The following is a 17,078-nucleotide window of genomic DNA, read 5'->3' on the forward strand; positions in this document are numbered from 1 at the left end:
TAGCACATATATAAAAATATTAAGGTAATATTAATTAATAAAATCTTACACTAAATATGTAAAATTATAAATAAAAGCACATAATTAAATATTAAACAACAAGCAAAATATCATATTATTCGATAAAATTATTTCCATATTGCTCCATATCCGGTTACACAAAATATATTTGGATAATATTTTAGAGATTTTGGAGGTTCCAGAGAAAATTTACCAGACTATTAATGATGTTTTAATATTTAAATTTGTGTTATAATAATTTATTCACGTATCTTTTGAATTGTTTTTATTTAACTATATTTTGTAATATTATTGTTGTCTAATTATAATTTTAAAATATTATGCATCTTATTTTAAAAAAAATTATTTAATTTTATGTGTAAAATTTGAATTTATAAAAATAAATTTGAAATATTTGTGATATCTAACAAATTTAGAATTAAAACGATAAATGAAAAATACATAAATATCATAAATATGATGTGTAATTAATTATAATGATCAAAATGCAAATAAAAAGATTAAATTTCAATATGAAGTTTCACTTCTTAAAACTCTAAATTTGAAATTTTGAATTTTTTTTTGAAGAGTTAAAAACTCTATATTTAAAATTATAGAATTTTTTTTTGAGATGCTCTAGGCAGTTTTAGTAATTCAATTAAAATTAACTAGAGCTTTTGACTTAAACAAGTGAATTCTTAAAGAATCACATCAGTTTATTGACCTTTTCACCTCTTTTTCCCTCAATCTGATTTTTTATCTTAGTTTTCTTACCTTAAGCACCGTTTCACCTTAAACTTTACCTGTCTGGGTAAAATTAACGTTCTTACAAAGTCGATTTTGTTCACAATGTCTTCAAGTCTTGACAAAGCTTTGATGGATATGTCACTGGAAGAAGACGAGGGGCTGTATAACTTGCCAAATCTACCTGATTTTGAAGAGAAACGAGTTAAGTTTAGTAGGTCGGCTTCTCAGTCCACAGTGTTAGAAGATGTCTGACCTCATCCTCGATATACCAAGGAACTGGCAGCTGTATGATAGAGTTATTTTTTTGTCCAAATCTCACCTTATTGGATCTAATATTTACAAAAGTTATCATGAATCTTTGCTTATTGTATCTATCATTTATGCACAATCAAATCCATCCTTATTGGAAATAAGGATTTCATCTATAAGACATCAAAATTATTTGGGAAGTATTTGAAAATGATTTGTAGTTAAAATTGAGTGAACAGAAATTCCATCGTGTGAGATGGTATTTGAAAAAAAAATTGATGTTTTCTTTTTTCTTAACTTTCGACCTAATTTCTTTTCTTTCTCTTTTGGTTCGATAATAGATTCTACTTTCAGTGACTTTGTCAAAGTAATTTCCTTTGTCTCTTCTGGTGGTGTAAAGAGGAACAAAACTGGAGATGAAAAAGATGACCGATAGGATTATGATTGTTTGGTCGAAGTTTGTTTTAGATTGGATAGTTAATGGTGGTGGTCATAGAATTGATGAAGGATAAAGGAGATTCTGAGTCATTCTGAGTCATTCTGAGTTGTTTTGATTTCTGAGAAAACCCAATTTATATTTTCCAGATAATTTTTTTTTAAAGAAACATGAAACTCGATGAGTCAAGCTCTGTTGTTGTTGGTTTCAGACATGGGAGCTCTCATAGAAAGAGAGATATACAAAAAATAGCCAGATCTATCTTTATATATAAAGTAGAGTTATCTCATTCATGAGGGCTCCACATCAGATTCTATCTAGGAAAATCGAGCTCCTTCGCGCTGACACGTGTCCACCTTATTAAACGCATCGTTTCATTTATTTTTTTCATCGGATTTCGTTGGGCTTGGCTTCATATTTTGTATGTGTATTTTGCTTTATTAAGCCCATATCGATATAAAGCGTAATATGATGTGTTTGAAACGCTACTTTTCTTATTTTATCGTTTCACGCGCTCTCTTCTCCGCCGTAGGAAATGCTAAGGTTTCTATCGATTCACTAATCCATCAATCAATCTGCACAATAGCGAATATAGAGTTTGGAGCAATTTATTTATCTTCTTCCTACTGATCCAATCTAAAAATCAATCGGTGGAGGTTCCACTATAATAAGGTTAGCATCCCTACAATCTAAAGCATCCTATCAATCTATTAAAAAAATCCGATTATATTTGTAACTTACCAACTTTTTTTATCCTTGATTATGTTATTGAATTTTTGCGTCGTGTTGAATCATTTAACCAAGTTTTCCAGATTAATTATTTGTTTGTTGATTATTTATTTGTTTGTTGATTGTTCTATCTAATTCACATGTCTAACCAAGTAGCAAGGATGGGAAACTACAGGAATATCAGTTGAACAGTTACATGCCGTAACTGTGAAAGTTTAAGATTGTAGCGTTAGTACGTGGCAATGTTTTCCTAATAAAAATTTCTTCATACTGTCTGGCATAGGCTGAAGAAGCTAGACACGAGTAAAGGATGAGGAGTGCTAGGCAGACAAGTGGAAGTTGGTGGGTCAATTAACTTATCTGCAGTTCTGTGTTGTTTAGACCTCTTGCTTTAGTAATACCGAACTTGGCTAACTGTGAATCTGTGACATGTTTTTGTAGAAAGAAGAAGAAAAGGCTCAACAAGCCTAAAAAGAAGATACAGCTGCCTTAAAGTTTGAATAACCAAACACTTTTCCACCCCTCCCATTCTAACTGTCATTTTGCCAACATAAACAAACTTCACGGTGAAGGATAGATACAATACAAGTATTATGGACATCAACAGCAGTTTGCAGAGGGACGGTGTCTTAGTACATCTTCATCATAAAGAGTGAGAAAATTCTTATTACTATTTTTCAAAACTGCAACAAGTTCTACCTAACAAAAAAATGTCTAATTTTTATGTTGTCTGGTTCTGTAAAATAATAATTTGCTGGGCTCTCTTTATTTTAGTTACTACGTACTAACGTGTTGTCACTATATTTTCTGAATACAGAGGTATGCAGTTTCAGATGGGAGAGATCGGGAGAGGTCATTTTGGTTACACTTGCTCTGCTAGCCTAAGTTAAAGAAAGACGACAGTTAAGATCCAAGATCTAGTTAGTTAACCAGTGAGACATTGCCATCGCTGATCACTGTGATTAAGGAGTTGAGCTCTAATATATCATGCATGCAACTGTTAGGCATCTATAGGATTATAATCTCCAACACCTGAATAGAAACCCTGCGTCTAATATCTTCAAATAAAGTTACACCCCCAATCATCTTGTTAGTCGAGCAATACCCTTGCTCAATTAGGATTGATATTTATTTTTAAACCCATAAAACAACAAACACCTAGAATTAATAACCTGACTAGATTTAATAGGTTCCCTAGCTCCTTGTGGATTCGATCCCTAAGTATTCCAACTGAACCTCTTATTTGAGAGAGTAAGTCACTCCTTAGGGTAATTTGAGTGGTATCAAATTTGGCGCCGCTGCCAGAGAGCTTTGATCGCCATTAGATTTAGTGTTATTGATTCTTATTATTTTCTCTACCCCCATTCTGACACAAAAATTTTCTTGTCTTTTCAGGTGCATGCCCAACAGTACCAGAAGCAACAAGAACAAACAACTGCTATTCTCAGAAGATCCTGCTCACTTGGAACGCTCGATCCGCAAAGACCAACGTTCCACATCGATCGACGCAGCATCTTTCACGTCGACCGATTCTCGCACCCACCCGTCGACCGATACCCGACCTTCATCGTTGACCGATCTACATCGTTCGCCATCGATCGACACTACATCTCGTACATCGATCGATCCTCATTCGCGAAGCATGGTTGCGATTGTTATTCTCTGACAGGACGAGAATGGAAACCTGTATGACCAGGATGGTCATCTACGTAATGCAACAGGTCAGAAACTGGACACTCAGGGGAATGTAATCCCTGATACTCATGCTACAAGAGCTGCTCAACCTGTAGAAGAGGCTGCTCGACCAAGGGCACTGGCCGACTACAATCGTCCAGATAAGTACTACGCCAACAGATCATCTGTTCGACTTCCAGAGATTCAGAAGCAGAATTTCGAGCTGAAGCCTCAGTACTACACACTCGTGTCACAGATACCGTACTCTGGGTTACCGCACGAGCATCCTATGGACCATCTTGAGAGGTTCGAGGATCTTATCGCTGCTATTCGTATGGATGGAGTCCCTGAGGACTACCTATTGTGCAAGCTCTTCAAGTATTCTCTGACTGGAGAAGCGATGCACTGGCTTAAGCAGCTATCCACAGGATCTCTAACATCCTGGGCCGAAATCAAGAATGCTTTCTTGCGAAACTTATTCGATGAGGCACGCGCAGGAGACTTGAGAAGCAAAATCGCTACATTCGCGCAAGAGACATGAGAGTCTTTCAAAGACGCGTGGATCAGATTCAAGTTCTTCCAGCGAGACTGTCCACACCACGGATTCAACGAAGTGCAACTGCTGAGCACGTTCTTCGGAGGTATCGCCTTGAGGTATCAGATGGCTCTTGATACAGCTAGCGGGGTAAACGGCAACACCAGGAATCCGGTGGAAGCTGTGAGACTGATAGAAAATCTAGCAAACAACAGCAACATCAAGAACACTGACTTTGAAAGAAAGAAGTCTGTTGCATCCCTAGGGAAGGAGCAGATGGACGAAGTTAGAGCAAAGTTAGATGTGGTTCATGAGCTTCTTAGGAAGAAGGTCTGCTCAGCTGAAGGAGAAGAGGCTGTATACATTGAAGGAGAAGAGCATGTGAACTACATTAGAGGTACTGGATTTCAGAGGTCTGGAAACCAGGGTGGAAACATAAAATTCTGTGGCAATGGTCAGAGGAGTAACCAGAGTTCACAGTTTCAGAAACCTTTCAGCAACAACAGCAGAGGCTATGGAAACTCATTCTACCAGAATCCACCACCACAGACTCAGGAAAGCAAGATTGAAGCAATGCTTGACAGAGTTCTGGAAGGACATCAACAACTCACTGTGGATTTCAATGGGAAGATAGATTCCGCCTACAACAGTCTGAACACAAGCATTGAGACCTTAGGGACTCAGGTTAGGAATCTTGAAATGCAAGTAGTTCAGACTGGAGACACTGTAAAGAGGCAAAAAGCCTTGGCTAGAGAGGCAGGAGTTGAGAAAGCAAAACACCATCGACTGCGGAGTAGACATCGATCGACATCATCTGCTGAATCGACTGCGGAGTGTAGTGCAGTTCGAATCATGACTCATGAGGAATTCGCAGAAAAACATCCTCACCCACCCTCCCCTTTCTACGTCAAAATCGATCGACCGCATGAGCCAGCAGTCGACCGACAAAAAGAGACCGACATCGATTGACCCCCTCACCTCCCATCGATCGACGGGCACCTCTCACCTTCTGAGTGCGGTTACCATCTATTGATAATGACCGAATCAACGCATTCAGACCACCACCTAAACCATCAGCCAACCCACCAGAACTTACAACCAACCCTTCAGACACTACACCAAAGCCTATGCAAGTTGATGAGGCAACTGAAGGAAGAAGGTTAAGGAAGAGGAAGGAGAAGATTCCTAAGAACCTTAAGAGGGAAGCTAATGAGAAGGAGATGGATGGTTTCACTAAGAGAGTTCTCAGAATCCCAGTGGAGAGAACCTTTTGATGAAGTTTATTTCACACACAGGTTGTGGATGTTCTTCAGAGAGACTAAGGAAACTGAGGAGGACATTAGGAGAATGTTTCATCATGTCAGGGAAAAGATGAAACTAAGGATCACATTGAAGAAGAAGAGTGATCCTGGAAAGTTCGCAATACCATGTGTTGGGAAGGGTATTGAATTTCCCCATCCACTTTGTGACACAGGAGCATCAGTCAGCATACTACCTAAGGTTATGGCAGACCAGCTGGATCTGAAAATAGAGCCTTCATCAGATTCTTTCACCTTTGTGGATCTTTCAGAAAGAAGCTCAGGAGGCATCATAAGAGACCTTGAAGTACAGATTGGTAATGCCCTTATCCCAGTAGATTTTCATGTCCTGGACATAAAGCTAAACTGGAACTCTTGACTTCTGCTTGGAAGAGCTTTCCTGGCTACAGTAGGAGCTGTATGTGACATGAACACCAACAGATTGTGTCTGACACTGACAGATCCAGACGTCTACTATGACCCTGTTCGAGTTGTGAGACAACAGGTCAACCTCGTGGAGCTTGGAAATGATCTTGGCTACATTGCAGCATGCCATTGTAGAGCAGAGTACGAAACGGAGTACTCGGAATCGATCGACACTCACATTGTTTCATCAATCGATTCCAATGAGTCACCGACGACCGATGAACGCTATCCCACGTCGCTCGATGGGAAGCAACCGGTAGACCACCTCGCGTTACCAGATCAGTGTTATCCAGACTTTGCCTTTAAACAACCCAACAACAGAGGACGAGATGACTATTCAATAGGCAGTTGGGCAGACAGTGGATTCCATGAAAGTTTTGGAGTGGATACTGTAAATCCTTCATCCAATGAGGATCCTACAGAGGAGTATGATGAGGATTACCGGAAGGAAAGAGCTATAGAGATTGCTATGCAGGATGACAGATATTCAGGCCATTCCTTCAACAACACGTCTCCACCATCGATCGACAGATTTCACTCAGCATCGGTCGATACCCACCCTCATCCAGCAAAACGTTCTTATGCATCGATCGATACCATACCTGGTCCATCGAACGATATTAAAGCCACCGCCTTTGAAAAGGAAAAAGGGAATATTCCAATTCCAAGTAGGTTTACCAATACTTATATAAGGAGTTTTGCACCCCAGATTACTTCTCACGACACCGAAGCAGAAAAGATAAATGCTCTCACAAACCAATCAGAAGGAACATCTAGGAGGAGCATTCAATCCAAAAACCCTAATTCCACAGACAAACGTCTACCTTTGATCGATACTCCAGTATCAACATCGATCGATACTCATTCTAAACCTCAACTTTCTTTATTTACTAAGAAGAATATGAGTATGGATTACGGTTTTCTAACTCCTGATGAATTTGGTATTTTCAGGGACCCAGATGGCCATGCTAGAGCTATGGATGGAAGAATTCTAAAAGTATCCAGGGAGGACATATCAGACATTCTTTAGGTGGCCAATGGACCAGATAACTTGTTTATGTAGCAACACAGCATTCTAGACAACATTCCCACAGTTCCAGACGAACATCCAGGGCTAACACAACAGCAATTGGTTCACACTAATCATACCGACCAGTTGGCCACGCATCGATCGACAAGGTTGCTCCAACATCGTTCGACAGGGTAACACCAATGTGGTCGACAAGAGACCCTCACCATCGATCGACAGACGTTACGAGTTTGGACATCGCGCTTATGACATCTATGGAGCCAGAAAGTTCAGATGGGAACATAAGGACGAATATGGAGTCTACAGAGATGAGTTTGGATATGCAAGGAGCGTAGCTGGTGAGATGATCCCTGTTACCAAGGAAAACATCAGAAAAATTCTGGAGAGCGCATCACTATACGAAGAGACTCACATATGTCTTCCAGAACAAGCCACTTCTTTCACACCTACAAGACTGGCACCAGAGATCTACACCAAAGATGAGATTAATGAGATGGTGACTGGTATTTTGGGAGCTCAAGAAAGTCTAGGAGATGAACTCAAGACATTGGTAGATGACACCTATCAGCCTTTGGACAGAGGTTACAATGAGCTTTTCAGAAGTATGGCAGATATGAGGACAAAGATTGAGAGTATGCAGCACAGCCTTGAGAAGGAAGCTACGACATCACCATCGATCGACGCCTACAAAGCAACATCTTCGATGTCAAGCCACAGACATCCCAAATCCCTGCAGAACCGCAAAGTTTGGCAGAGAATAAGGATGAATGGGAGATCGCATTAATGACGTCTACAACCCTCTCAACAACAACGTGGACTGGTTAAGCATGAGAATTGATCTGCTACAGCAAGATTTGGACACCATTCGCAAGAAGGATCAACAACCAGCCACATCGATCGATATTTGCACCATCACATCGATCGACAGCAAGTTCGCAGCAATGGAAGATAAGTTACAATCTTATGAGGATATGCACGACCGTTTCACCTCACCTATCATGCGATACTTGGACACCTTGTCTACACATATGATGAAAGTCCAGAAGGATATTGGCAAGCTTAATGATCAACATGATTTTCAGGAAGAAGGTCAAACATCGATCGATAGGTTCCAGTGGACATCGGTCGACGGCAAGAAACCTACAGAACACCTTCCCTACACAGCATCAGAAGTTGATCAGATCACATCAAAGCTTTACACTGCTATAGACACCATGGAGGAACGACTTGAGAAGCGGTGTGATGACATCTACTTTCCATTCGACGTTCGACTCGGTTGACTAGATAGCCAAGCATAGTGGCTACAGAAGGAAGTCAAAGCCATTCAAAGGCAACTCGCATCTCAACACCAGATATCAGCATCGATCGACAGAGCACGCTCCAAATCGATCGACAGTACTGCACCAGCAACGATCGATAGACATATAGTCGCATCGACCGATACCAAGTCTACATCAGACGACGAGCAGCTGATACACAACAAGATGGAGTCAATGCACGAGGAACTGAACGAGCTATCAGCATACGCCTACGACAAGATAGGATGGCATCAGTTCAACATTGAAACTCTTCAGGAGAGGCTACAGAACATCTCAAATGCAATACAAAAGATGGATGAGAGATGGACCAGAAACGATGAGGCCAAAAGAAGTTTCATTGCAGCTTGGTCCAAAATGTGCAGAGATGAGGTGGATGCTTGTTTCCCAACAAGTAGCTGTCTTTCCACCAACTAGCCCAACACCTCCACAGTCAAGCTAAATGATTATAACAAAGCGCTGAGTGGGAGACAACCCACTATTAGGTAATTTTAATTGGTTTTCTTAGTTACTAGTATTTACACTCACTTTTCATTCTTTTAGATTTATTTGCTAAGATCCAGGTAGGATGATGACCACCATATCGACCGCATACGAGATGTCGACATCGATCGACATGCTGACTCCTGCGACAATCGATGCATACCAATGCACATCGATCGATTCCCACTCCGGTCAGGTTTATCTTCCTAACTTGTTACATTGAGTACTTATGATTTATTTCCACCATAACTCTGACTGTGTTACACTGGGACAGTGTAATTTAAGTCTGGGGGGAGGTTTACTGACATTATTTAATATGATTCTTATTAAAAGAATTTTAATAAAGTTATACTTAGCTATGAGAAATGGACTATGATCTTATTATTGATTTATACTTGAATGTCTAACCACTCTTTAGCACTATTTTAGATTTACTGATTACAGATAGTACTAAAGATGCTAAAGTGGATCAACCTGTCAACTATACACACTTGCCTTGATTGTTTGAAGGAACCAAAGCTGACCTCCAACACTAAACCTGACATAATTGCTTGTCTTGGGGCTTGGTATACATGGGATCGAATTCTTCAGACAAGTCTAGAAGGTAAAGCCTTGTGTAGTTTCATTTATCACTTTTTCTCTCTCTATTTCGACCCTAGAATAGTTAGTGTTATATAAAAAAAAAAAAATTCTGAAATTTATTATTTAAATAGGACTTAGGATTTAGTTAGCCTGCACTTTTATATTTATGCTAAGAAATGAGGTTAGTAGAGGGGATTGTCAGACAGGATTTTCTGAGTTGTAGACTAGTTGAATTTGGTTGCTAAGTTAGGATATTGCATAATGTGCTTTTGTGATTAGGACTTTTTAGATGTGGTTTGCGAAATTGTAGAGGTGATGATTTCTATGTTTTTAATCTGTGAGTCCCTGCTGTTTTCAAACCTCTTTCAGATAGACTGCATGTTTGTTTTGCAGCACGCAAAAGGGTAAGTCTGGGGGAGTTGATATACCATGTATTTGATCCATTTTCATCCATGGTATATAAGTGTTTTACAGTATATATATTATATATTCTATCCTATTAGGTATGTTTTCAGGTTCAGGAGTATCTTGGAGTAAAGTGATGATTATGGAGCATTTAGGAGATCAAAAGAGATTTCATCATGACCATTAGAGGTCGATATACAGAAGAAGCAATCGATCGATGCGCACCCAGTGCCGTCGATCGATACAGAAGAGAAGCCTCGACGATTGAATATTATGATCGATCGATATACATCATGTACCATCGATCGATGTCGAGACGCGGAACGCGCGACTTGGTTCCAGTCGACTTTAAACCCAAGGCTTCACCAAATTACAAGATTACCCCTGAAGAGTTTTTAACCTAATAGTTATATACTTGCCTACGTGTTAGGAGGCAAAGGGAGTTTTTACCATCATTGTATTCTTACTTTCAGCAAGAGAGAGAGAGAGAGAGTTTTAGGAGAGAAGATCATAGAGAGATTTGTGATTGGAACTCCATTGATTCATCTATTCTATTCTATGCAATTTTTATCTATATTTTGTGTCATGAATTGCTTAGCTATGTCTGAGTAGTTTACTTGTTAGATTCAGGGTTCAAATAGGTTAGAGAGATAAGTCCCAACTATAGAATTGCTTAGTTGTGATATTCATTGATTGATTGTTCTTAATGCTTGTTCTAGCCTTGCTAACTAGAATATTGAACCTAGGAATTTGCATTTGTCAAGCATCCTTGATCATCCTGTCCTGAATCTAATATGTCATGCTAGGACTGCTAGAAAGAGCTAACCGCTGATCTAGGAGACTTGTGAGCATTATCAACCTGCGCCTAGGGCTTAACTAGAAGCTATCGATCGATATCGTCATCTGACAATCGATCGATATTGCGAAAGGTGTATCGATCGATATCCCTATAGGATCATCGATCGACACTTTCTTGTGATCAAAAGACGATAGTTGAGATCCAAGATCTAGTTAGTTAACCAGTGAAACATTGACATCGCTGATCACTGTGATTAAGGAGTTGAGCTCTAATATATCATGCATGCAACTGTTAGGCATCTATAGGATTATAATCTCCAACACCTGAATAGAAACCCTGCGTCTAATATCTTTCAATAAAGTTACTGCCCCAATCATCATGTTAGTCGAGCAATAGCCTTGCTCAATTAGGATTGCTATTTACTTTTAAACCCATAAAACAACAAACACCTAGAATTAATAACCTGACTAGATTTAATACGTTCCCTAGCTCCTCGTGGATTCGATCCCTTAGTACTGCAACTGAACCTCTTATTTGAGAGAGTAATTCACTCCTTAGGTAATTTGAGTGGTATCACTTATGGTTGCGGATTACAGAGAATTCAAAAAAGATATCATTCCAAGATTCTCTTGATGTCCCTCCATAGAATCAAGCATATTGTGATAATTCGGAGTTTATGGTTTTGTTAACATATATATTTTTTTTAAAAACCAAGAAAGATGATTTTTAGTTTCATTTCTCATGCTTTTAGTAAACAATGCCTTCTGTTTATCCAGGTTTGTTTTGCTGGCAAGTGATGGTCGTATAACATGAGAATAGCTATTTCTGAGTCCAAGAAAAAAGAAGCCAGAAGATAAATAGCGAAGCTACCGAAGCAGCCGCAGAAAGAAACTCAAAGGCTGATGAAGAAAAATTATTCACTGTCACAGTGAAGCAAAATCATTCACTGAAGAGCTACGAAAGTCTCAAGAAGAAGCAGAGCAAGCAAAGGCTGGGGCAAGTACGATGGAGACCATTTTATTTGCAACTTAGGAATAAACTAAGGCTGCTAAGGGTTCAGAGAGGTTGGCATTAGCCGCCGTCTGCTTAGCTAGCGTGCTCATGATTCTGAAGAAGAATCCAATACAATGGTTGCAACAGTTGTTCTGAGATCGAGGAAGCTACAGAAATAGACAAGGTAAACTTGGAGAGGAAGAAGCAAAAAACACTTGCAGAAGAAATTGAGAAGGCTAAAGAAGAAGAGTTAGGCGTAGAAGAAGAGTTAGGCGTAGAACAAGAGTTGAGAAAATGGAAAGAAGAATTTATGGAAGAAGAATATAACGGTCAAAGGCGAAGAAACTGAGTCTAATGGAACTGAATAAACCCAATCTCACAAGTAAATCCTAGAAAAAGGTCACATAAGTGAGTCTGATGTGAAGAAGTTGATTATGTAAGATCTGTTTTATAAATGTGTATGTCTACGTTATAATAGAAGAACTAGATTTTGACCCGCGCTTTCAAAGCGCGGATTTATTTTCCTCTTAAAATTTTTATAAAATTTGGAAAATTTCGTGACATGTAATGTTTTCATGTATATTTTTATTATATTATTTTTTTTTTATAAATGAGTATTTATGTTTCTAAAATTGAACTTGATTTGTAAAAACATTTAAAATTGAACTCAATCAATCTTCATTTTTATGTACTAAATTTTTCAAAGAGTTTTTTTTTAGCAGATTTAACTTGTGAATAAATTATTTTTATTTTATTTTAACAAAGTTTGAAGTCTTTCATTATAAATATTTCAATAGTTTACCAAAGTTTAATTATAGTGAGAAAAAGAAATATTAATAATTATGTGTACATATTATAAGAACTTGGCCCAAATAGTTCAAGTTAAAAAAATGTGGATTTAGACCAAATATGAAAACTGGGCCAAGTGAAAATATTTTTACCGACAAAACTCGTGGTCTTTGACCATCCACGTTAAAAAAAACAGTAACGGAGTGATAATTGTTTTGTCCAGACGTTTTTTTTTTGATTAAAAAATCAGATTAGTTCTCCTCTGAAATGACGATTGAGATTGCGATTCAAAGCTCCAAAAAACACAAATCCATGGTGGTATGATTGAATCAAGGTTGCTTGAAGAGGTGAATGTGGAAACCAAAATTCGCACTGTCGATTTTCGTTTAAATTAGGAAAGTTAGGAAAACTCTAATTTCCCAGAGGTCCCGGATATCTGTTAAACCACACGCCAAGCAATCAGAACACGCAAGTAAAGACGAAAAGAAATAAGAAATCGTAAAAGAGAGCAAAAGGAGTTTTATTCCGAATTCGCGTATCAGCGTTACAACAAGGTAGAAGCCTTGGCTATGAGAGCTGTCGGCGAGATTCCTAGTTCTAACAACCTAAGACTGCAAAACCTAGTTGAGTCGCAGCTCGAAATAACAAAAACGGAAAGTTGCCTAATTGCTCTAAGTGCAAAGTTTTCTCTGAAAAAGTCTCTTCCTTATGCTTCTCGCCTAGGACTCCTTATATACTGGCTCCTAGGTCGGTTTGCGCTTTTCTTCTTCTGCCCTTAAGCCGTCATAGCGTAAAAATGGAGATATTCCGTTTTTCCCGATCTTTCTAATTATCTTGGAATACTTCGTATTTATCCGCGGAAACTTGACATTTATCTTTCCTTGCGAACCAAGCATAAACCGTCCTACGGTTTATGGGCTTTTGGTTAAGAAATCGTAAGTGGGTTTCGAGTCACGTCTTAGGTCTCTTTGGGCCGTTGTTTGACTCGAAACGTTTATTACGGCTTCTTTCGATAAAAACAAACTTTCCGCGGTTTTTATCGCAAAGTTCGATTGATGACTTCAAATGACGAGAAACATGAAATTGGTTGGCTACGGTCTTCGGGAGATAGCATTAAAGAGTAGACGAGAATGCATGGATTCGTGTCGTATCGATTTTTAAGAAAGCACGGTCGCTATGTAGCGACCGAGCACGTTCATGGCTCGGTCGCTGTCGCTACATAGCGACCGAGCCGTGTACGTGCTCGGTCGCTACGTAGCGACCGAGCTTCGGTGAGAGCTCTTTCACTACAAAGCGACCGAGCCGTGTACGTGCTCGGTCGCTACATAGCGACCGAGCTTCAGTGAGAGCTCGGTCGCAACGTAGTGACCGAGCTTTGGTGAGAGCTCGGTCGCTACGTAGCGACCAGCTTTGGTGAGAGCTCGGTCGCTACGTAGCGACCAGCTTTTGCGCTGGTTGCTACGCGGCAACCTTGTTAGCGTCTTTCTCCTATTTTTCGTGAATGTGTTTTCTCCGCAAGATTCTTCGTAAAAATAAATCTTTTTCTAAGATTTATTTTTCGTAAAAACGTTCATGCCGATTTTTACGGACTTTCAGACATTGATTCCGTCGTGACCGATTTTGACCCCAACAGTTAGCCCCCCAGCTCGTTAGAACCATGAGCTTCTAGCGTGAGGTTTTAGCGAGTGGCTTGGCAAGTTAGGTGAGTTAGGCGGAATTAATGGTCGAAAAGGTCTGTGGTAAGTGGTCTTCTCGCTCTTCTAAAAGTAGAACGCGATAAGATTGGGGCTGCGCTTTATGACGGCTGCCTACGTACCCTTGTTGAAGGGATCAAGCCTTTCGTAGTTCGTCTTGGAGTTAAGGTTCGTATGACTAGTTTTCCAGCGAGACCTTTACGGTCTGGTTTTTATGTAGAGGTTATCAGGCGTGTTGCTGCCGATGGCATTTTATATGGGTGTAGAAGGAAGACTACAACTTGTCATCTCGTAATCTAACTCTGTGTGAACTGCTATATCCGTGATCTGTTTCGAGAGTTTTCTGCAGTGTGTAAACTTGCGGGATTTCAGAAGACGCTCGAATATTGGCAAAGAGACAAATTTTGGGAACCCGTATCAAGGTTTTTGATACTATGCCTAGAGATGTTATAGACCAGTGCCCTGGGTTTAGGGCAAGACCTAGGTTTACTCCTGGTTTTAGAGGGTGCGATGACTAATTCGACTTACGTATCCCGTTTCAGTTTCATCCTGATTCCATACAGATTTAAAGTCCGCGATAGGTTCTCGGCTTATACGACTTGTATGGTTGGAACCGAGCATCTCTCTAAGGACAATTTTTAAGCCTCCTGGAAGTGCTGACCAAAAATTTTGGGTTTCTTTTATAGCGCTATTATCCTTGTGTCGGATGTACGAGAGTCATCTCTACGAGATGGCTAAGTCTGTTTAGGACGTTAAGAGTTCGTTGTGATCAGCAACAAACTTAATGGTTAAAATTACCGTTTCGAGTCTTCGCGAAGGATATGTTTTGAGAAGATGTTAGTGCGTATGACTGTCTGGTCTTCCAAGAAAGTGTTTTTATCGAGGAAGAAAATTTCGTCGAAGAACGAATCTTCAGGCGTCTGCGACGTCTCGCGATGCTGAAGATTTGTTATTCTTTCGTATGCTGCGTTTATGCTTGAAATGTTCGCGGGCTTGAAGATGTTTCGTGATGTTGCAAGGGATTAGTCTTAGCCCTGCGTTTGGGAAACATTCTGGTTCGACTACGGATGTTCGCAGCCAGAATTGTTGTTTCTGTTTGGATTTGATTTGTGATCGAGGAGTTAGGACCAAGGGGTCGCGTAAATTTGTCCTCGGAAAGAGGCATCCTCCTATACCTTGCTTTATGTGGTGTTGGCCTTCTGAGATTTCTTTCGTGTCTATTTGAGGATGTTCCGTATAGCTATAGGAGCTCTGTTACGAGTTTTCCTTACATGCCGCATTTTACGAGTAAAACACAGCGGGCTTAAAGTGAATCGTAGTATATGGAACTTGGTCGATTTTTGACAAGTGGAACCTTTCCGTTAACTGTTTGGTTGTTAGGACTTAGTTTTGTTATGACGAATTTACCATATGATTCCCGTTTTTGGGTGGTACGATAATTGTTTGTGTAATCGTTACTTGGTGTTTCAAGACAAATTCCGGATTACCGTTTAGCCGTCAAGTTATTGGAGCGGTGGTCGCTCAATTGTTTTGGCTTTGTATGAAGGCTGTGCCCAGCTTTATAGCCAAGGACGTTGTTTCCAAAGGATTTGACCATGACACTTTCGTGTTGTCAATAAGGTCAAGTCGGTTAGAATCGTCCTTAAAGGGGATGCTGTAACCTAGTTCGGCTTCGAAGGAAAGACGTAATTGGGCCAGTGATGAATGGCGTTTATCGAGTTTGATAGGCCAAGTTTGCCAGAGTTATCCGTGCTAATATGGCCGATAGTCGTAGAAAACAATTCTATGCTTTAGGTTTCGGTTATACGATGAATGTTTCGTATAATGTTACCTATAGTCTTATGAGAATTGATTCGTTTTTGTCTGAGGAAGACGTAGCCTAAGAGGTTTGATACAGAACCAGTGCGGAGTCAGTTGCGAGATGATTGCCTGCTCGGATGTGACCAAGGGGAACGAAACGCAGAAGCTGGTGAGCCGCATGGCTAAAATACGAGATATGTTAAATCGTAATGCAAAGATCTCTCTCTTTAGATTGGTCTGTCAGATTTTACAGCTTTGTGTTTGCTATACAAAATATACTTCTTCGTAAAACCAGTTATGTTTACTTTCAAAAGTTTCTTCGTAAGACTTGGTCTAATTGTACGAAGGATTTTCGTGTAAGTAATGGGGTCCGGTTTTACGAAGATTGTAAATCGGTGATATGTATACACATGTCAAAGTAGCTTCGTTTCCGCGGATTTTACGAGAAACGTTTCTGCTGTGATTTCGATTTTAGGTGAAAGTTGCTTGGAGTTACTCATAGAGTGTTACCGAAGTTTATTTCACTACGATCTAGTCGCAAAACGTTTTTCATAGGCTTTTTGAGAGGATTTTCATGACACATTCGTTTCTGGAACGAACTGGTAACCCAGAGGTAGATCTAGCCAACGATCGGGAAGAAAATGTTCCCTTTAATGTGCTCGATGCTACATTTATACTCCAGTTTTCTTCGTCGCAAATGTTTTCGATGGTTTTTTGTGACTCACTTGTTTCAACGGAAATTGACTGAAATGCTTTGATGCTTGAAGATTTCTCGTAGAAATTTTTATACGAAACTGGCTTTATAAAGCCGGAAACGGCTTCAAGACTTTTGCTAATCGTCGAGTTTCAATTTGATATTGGTACAGGTTTTCTATACGCATGATTGCGACAAGAAATTTTGTATAGTTTTCGAGATTATGTTCATGATCTTCTGGATATGTTGCTAGCGTTTAGACGAATTTTAGATTGTCGTTTGCCTTTTTGGAACGATTTTATGGAGGCATCGTGTTGCCTAAATGTTTTTGTGCTTATTGTTGCGAGAGCTTGCTTTGACGAAAGCGTTTTCTTGATGACAAGGCAAAAGTTTTTGAAG

General features: G+C 39.6%; 1 protein-coding gene and 1 long non-coding RNA gene across 8 annotated transcripts; both read left to right on the forward strand.

The window, feature by feature from the left end:
* Positions 1 to 1,912: 1,912 nt before the first annotated feature.
* Positions 1,913 to 4,677, forward strand: LOC106351769. Its single transcript, XR_001271398.3, has 5 exons — positions 1,913 to 2,104; positions 2,445 to 2,503; positions 2,603 to 2,813; positions 2,979 to 3,063; positions 3,557 to 4,677. It is a non-coding gene; the product is annotated as an uncharacterized LOC106351769 (long non-coding RNA).
* Positions 4,678 to 4,853: 176 nt separating this feature from the next.
* Positions 4,854 to 12,265, forward strand: LOC111202715. Of its 7 annotated transcripts, none has more exons than XM_048756609.1 (3): positions 4,854 to 8,925; positions 8,998 to 9,527; positions 11,486 to 12,265. In XM_048756609.1, the coding sequence occupies exon 1, from the start codon at positions 6,096 to 6,098 to the stop codon at positions 7,122 to 7,124; it is 1,029 nt and encodes a 342-aa protein (XP_048612566.1). In that variant the 5' UTR covers positions 4,854 to 6,095; the 3' UTR covers positions 7,125 to 8,925; positions 8,998 to 9,527; positions 11,486 to 12,265. The 7 variants fall into 7 exon arrangements, with proteins under 7 accessions (XP_048612566.1, XP_048612565.1, XP_048612570.1 ...); XM_048756608.1 differs by having other exon boundaries at positions 9,004 to 9,527; XM_048756613.1 differs by having other exon boundaries at positions 9,004 to 9,119.
* The last annotated feature ends 4,813 nt before the right edge of the window (positions 12,266 to 17,078 follow it).

The sequence above is a fragment of the Brassica napus genome, chromosome C5 (assembly GCF_020379485.1).
Source record: "Brassica napus cultivar Da-Ae chromosome C5, Da-Ae, whole genome shotgun sequence".
Lineage (NCBI taxonomy): Eukaryota > Viridiplantae > Streptophyta > Magnoliopsida > Brassicales > Brassicaceae > Brassica > Brassica napus.

Coding starts and splice junctions, on each gene's coding strand:
- LOC111202715 (XM_048756607.1), top strand. CDS start 6,096: ATGAACACCAACAGATTGTGTCTGACACTGACAGATCCAGACGTCTAC.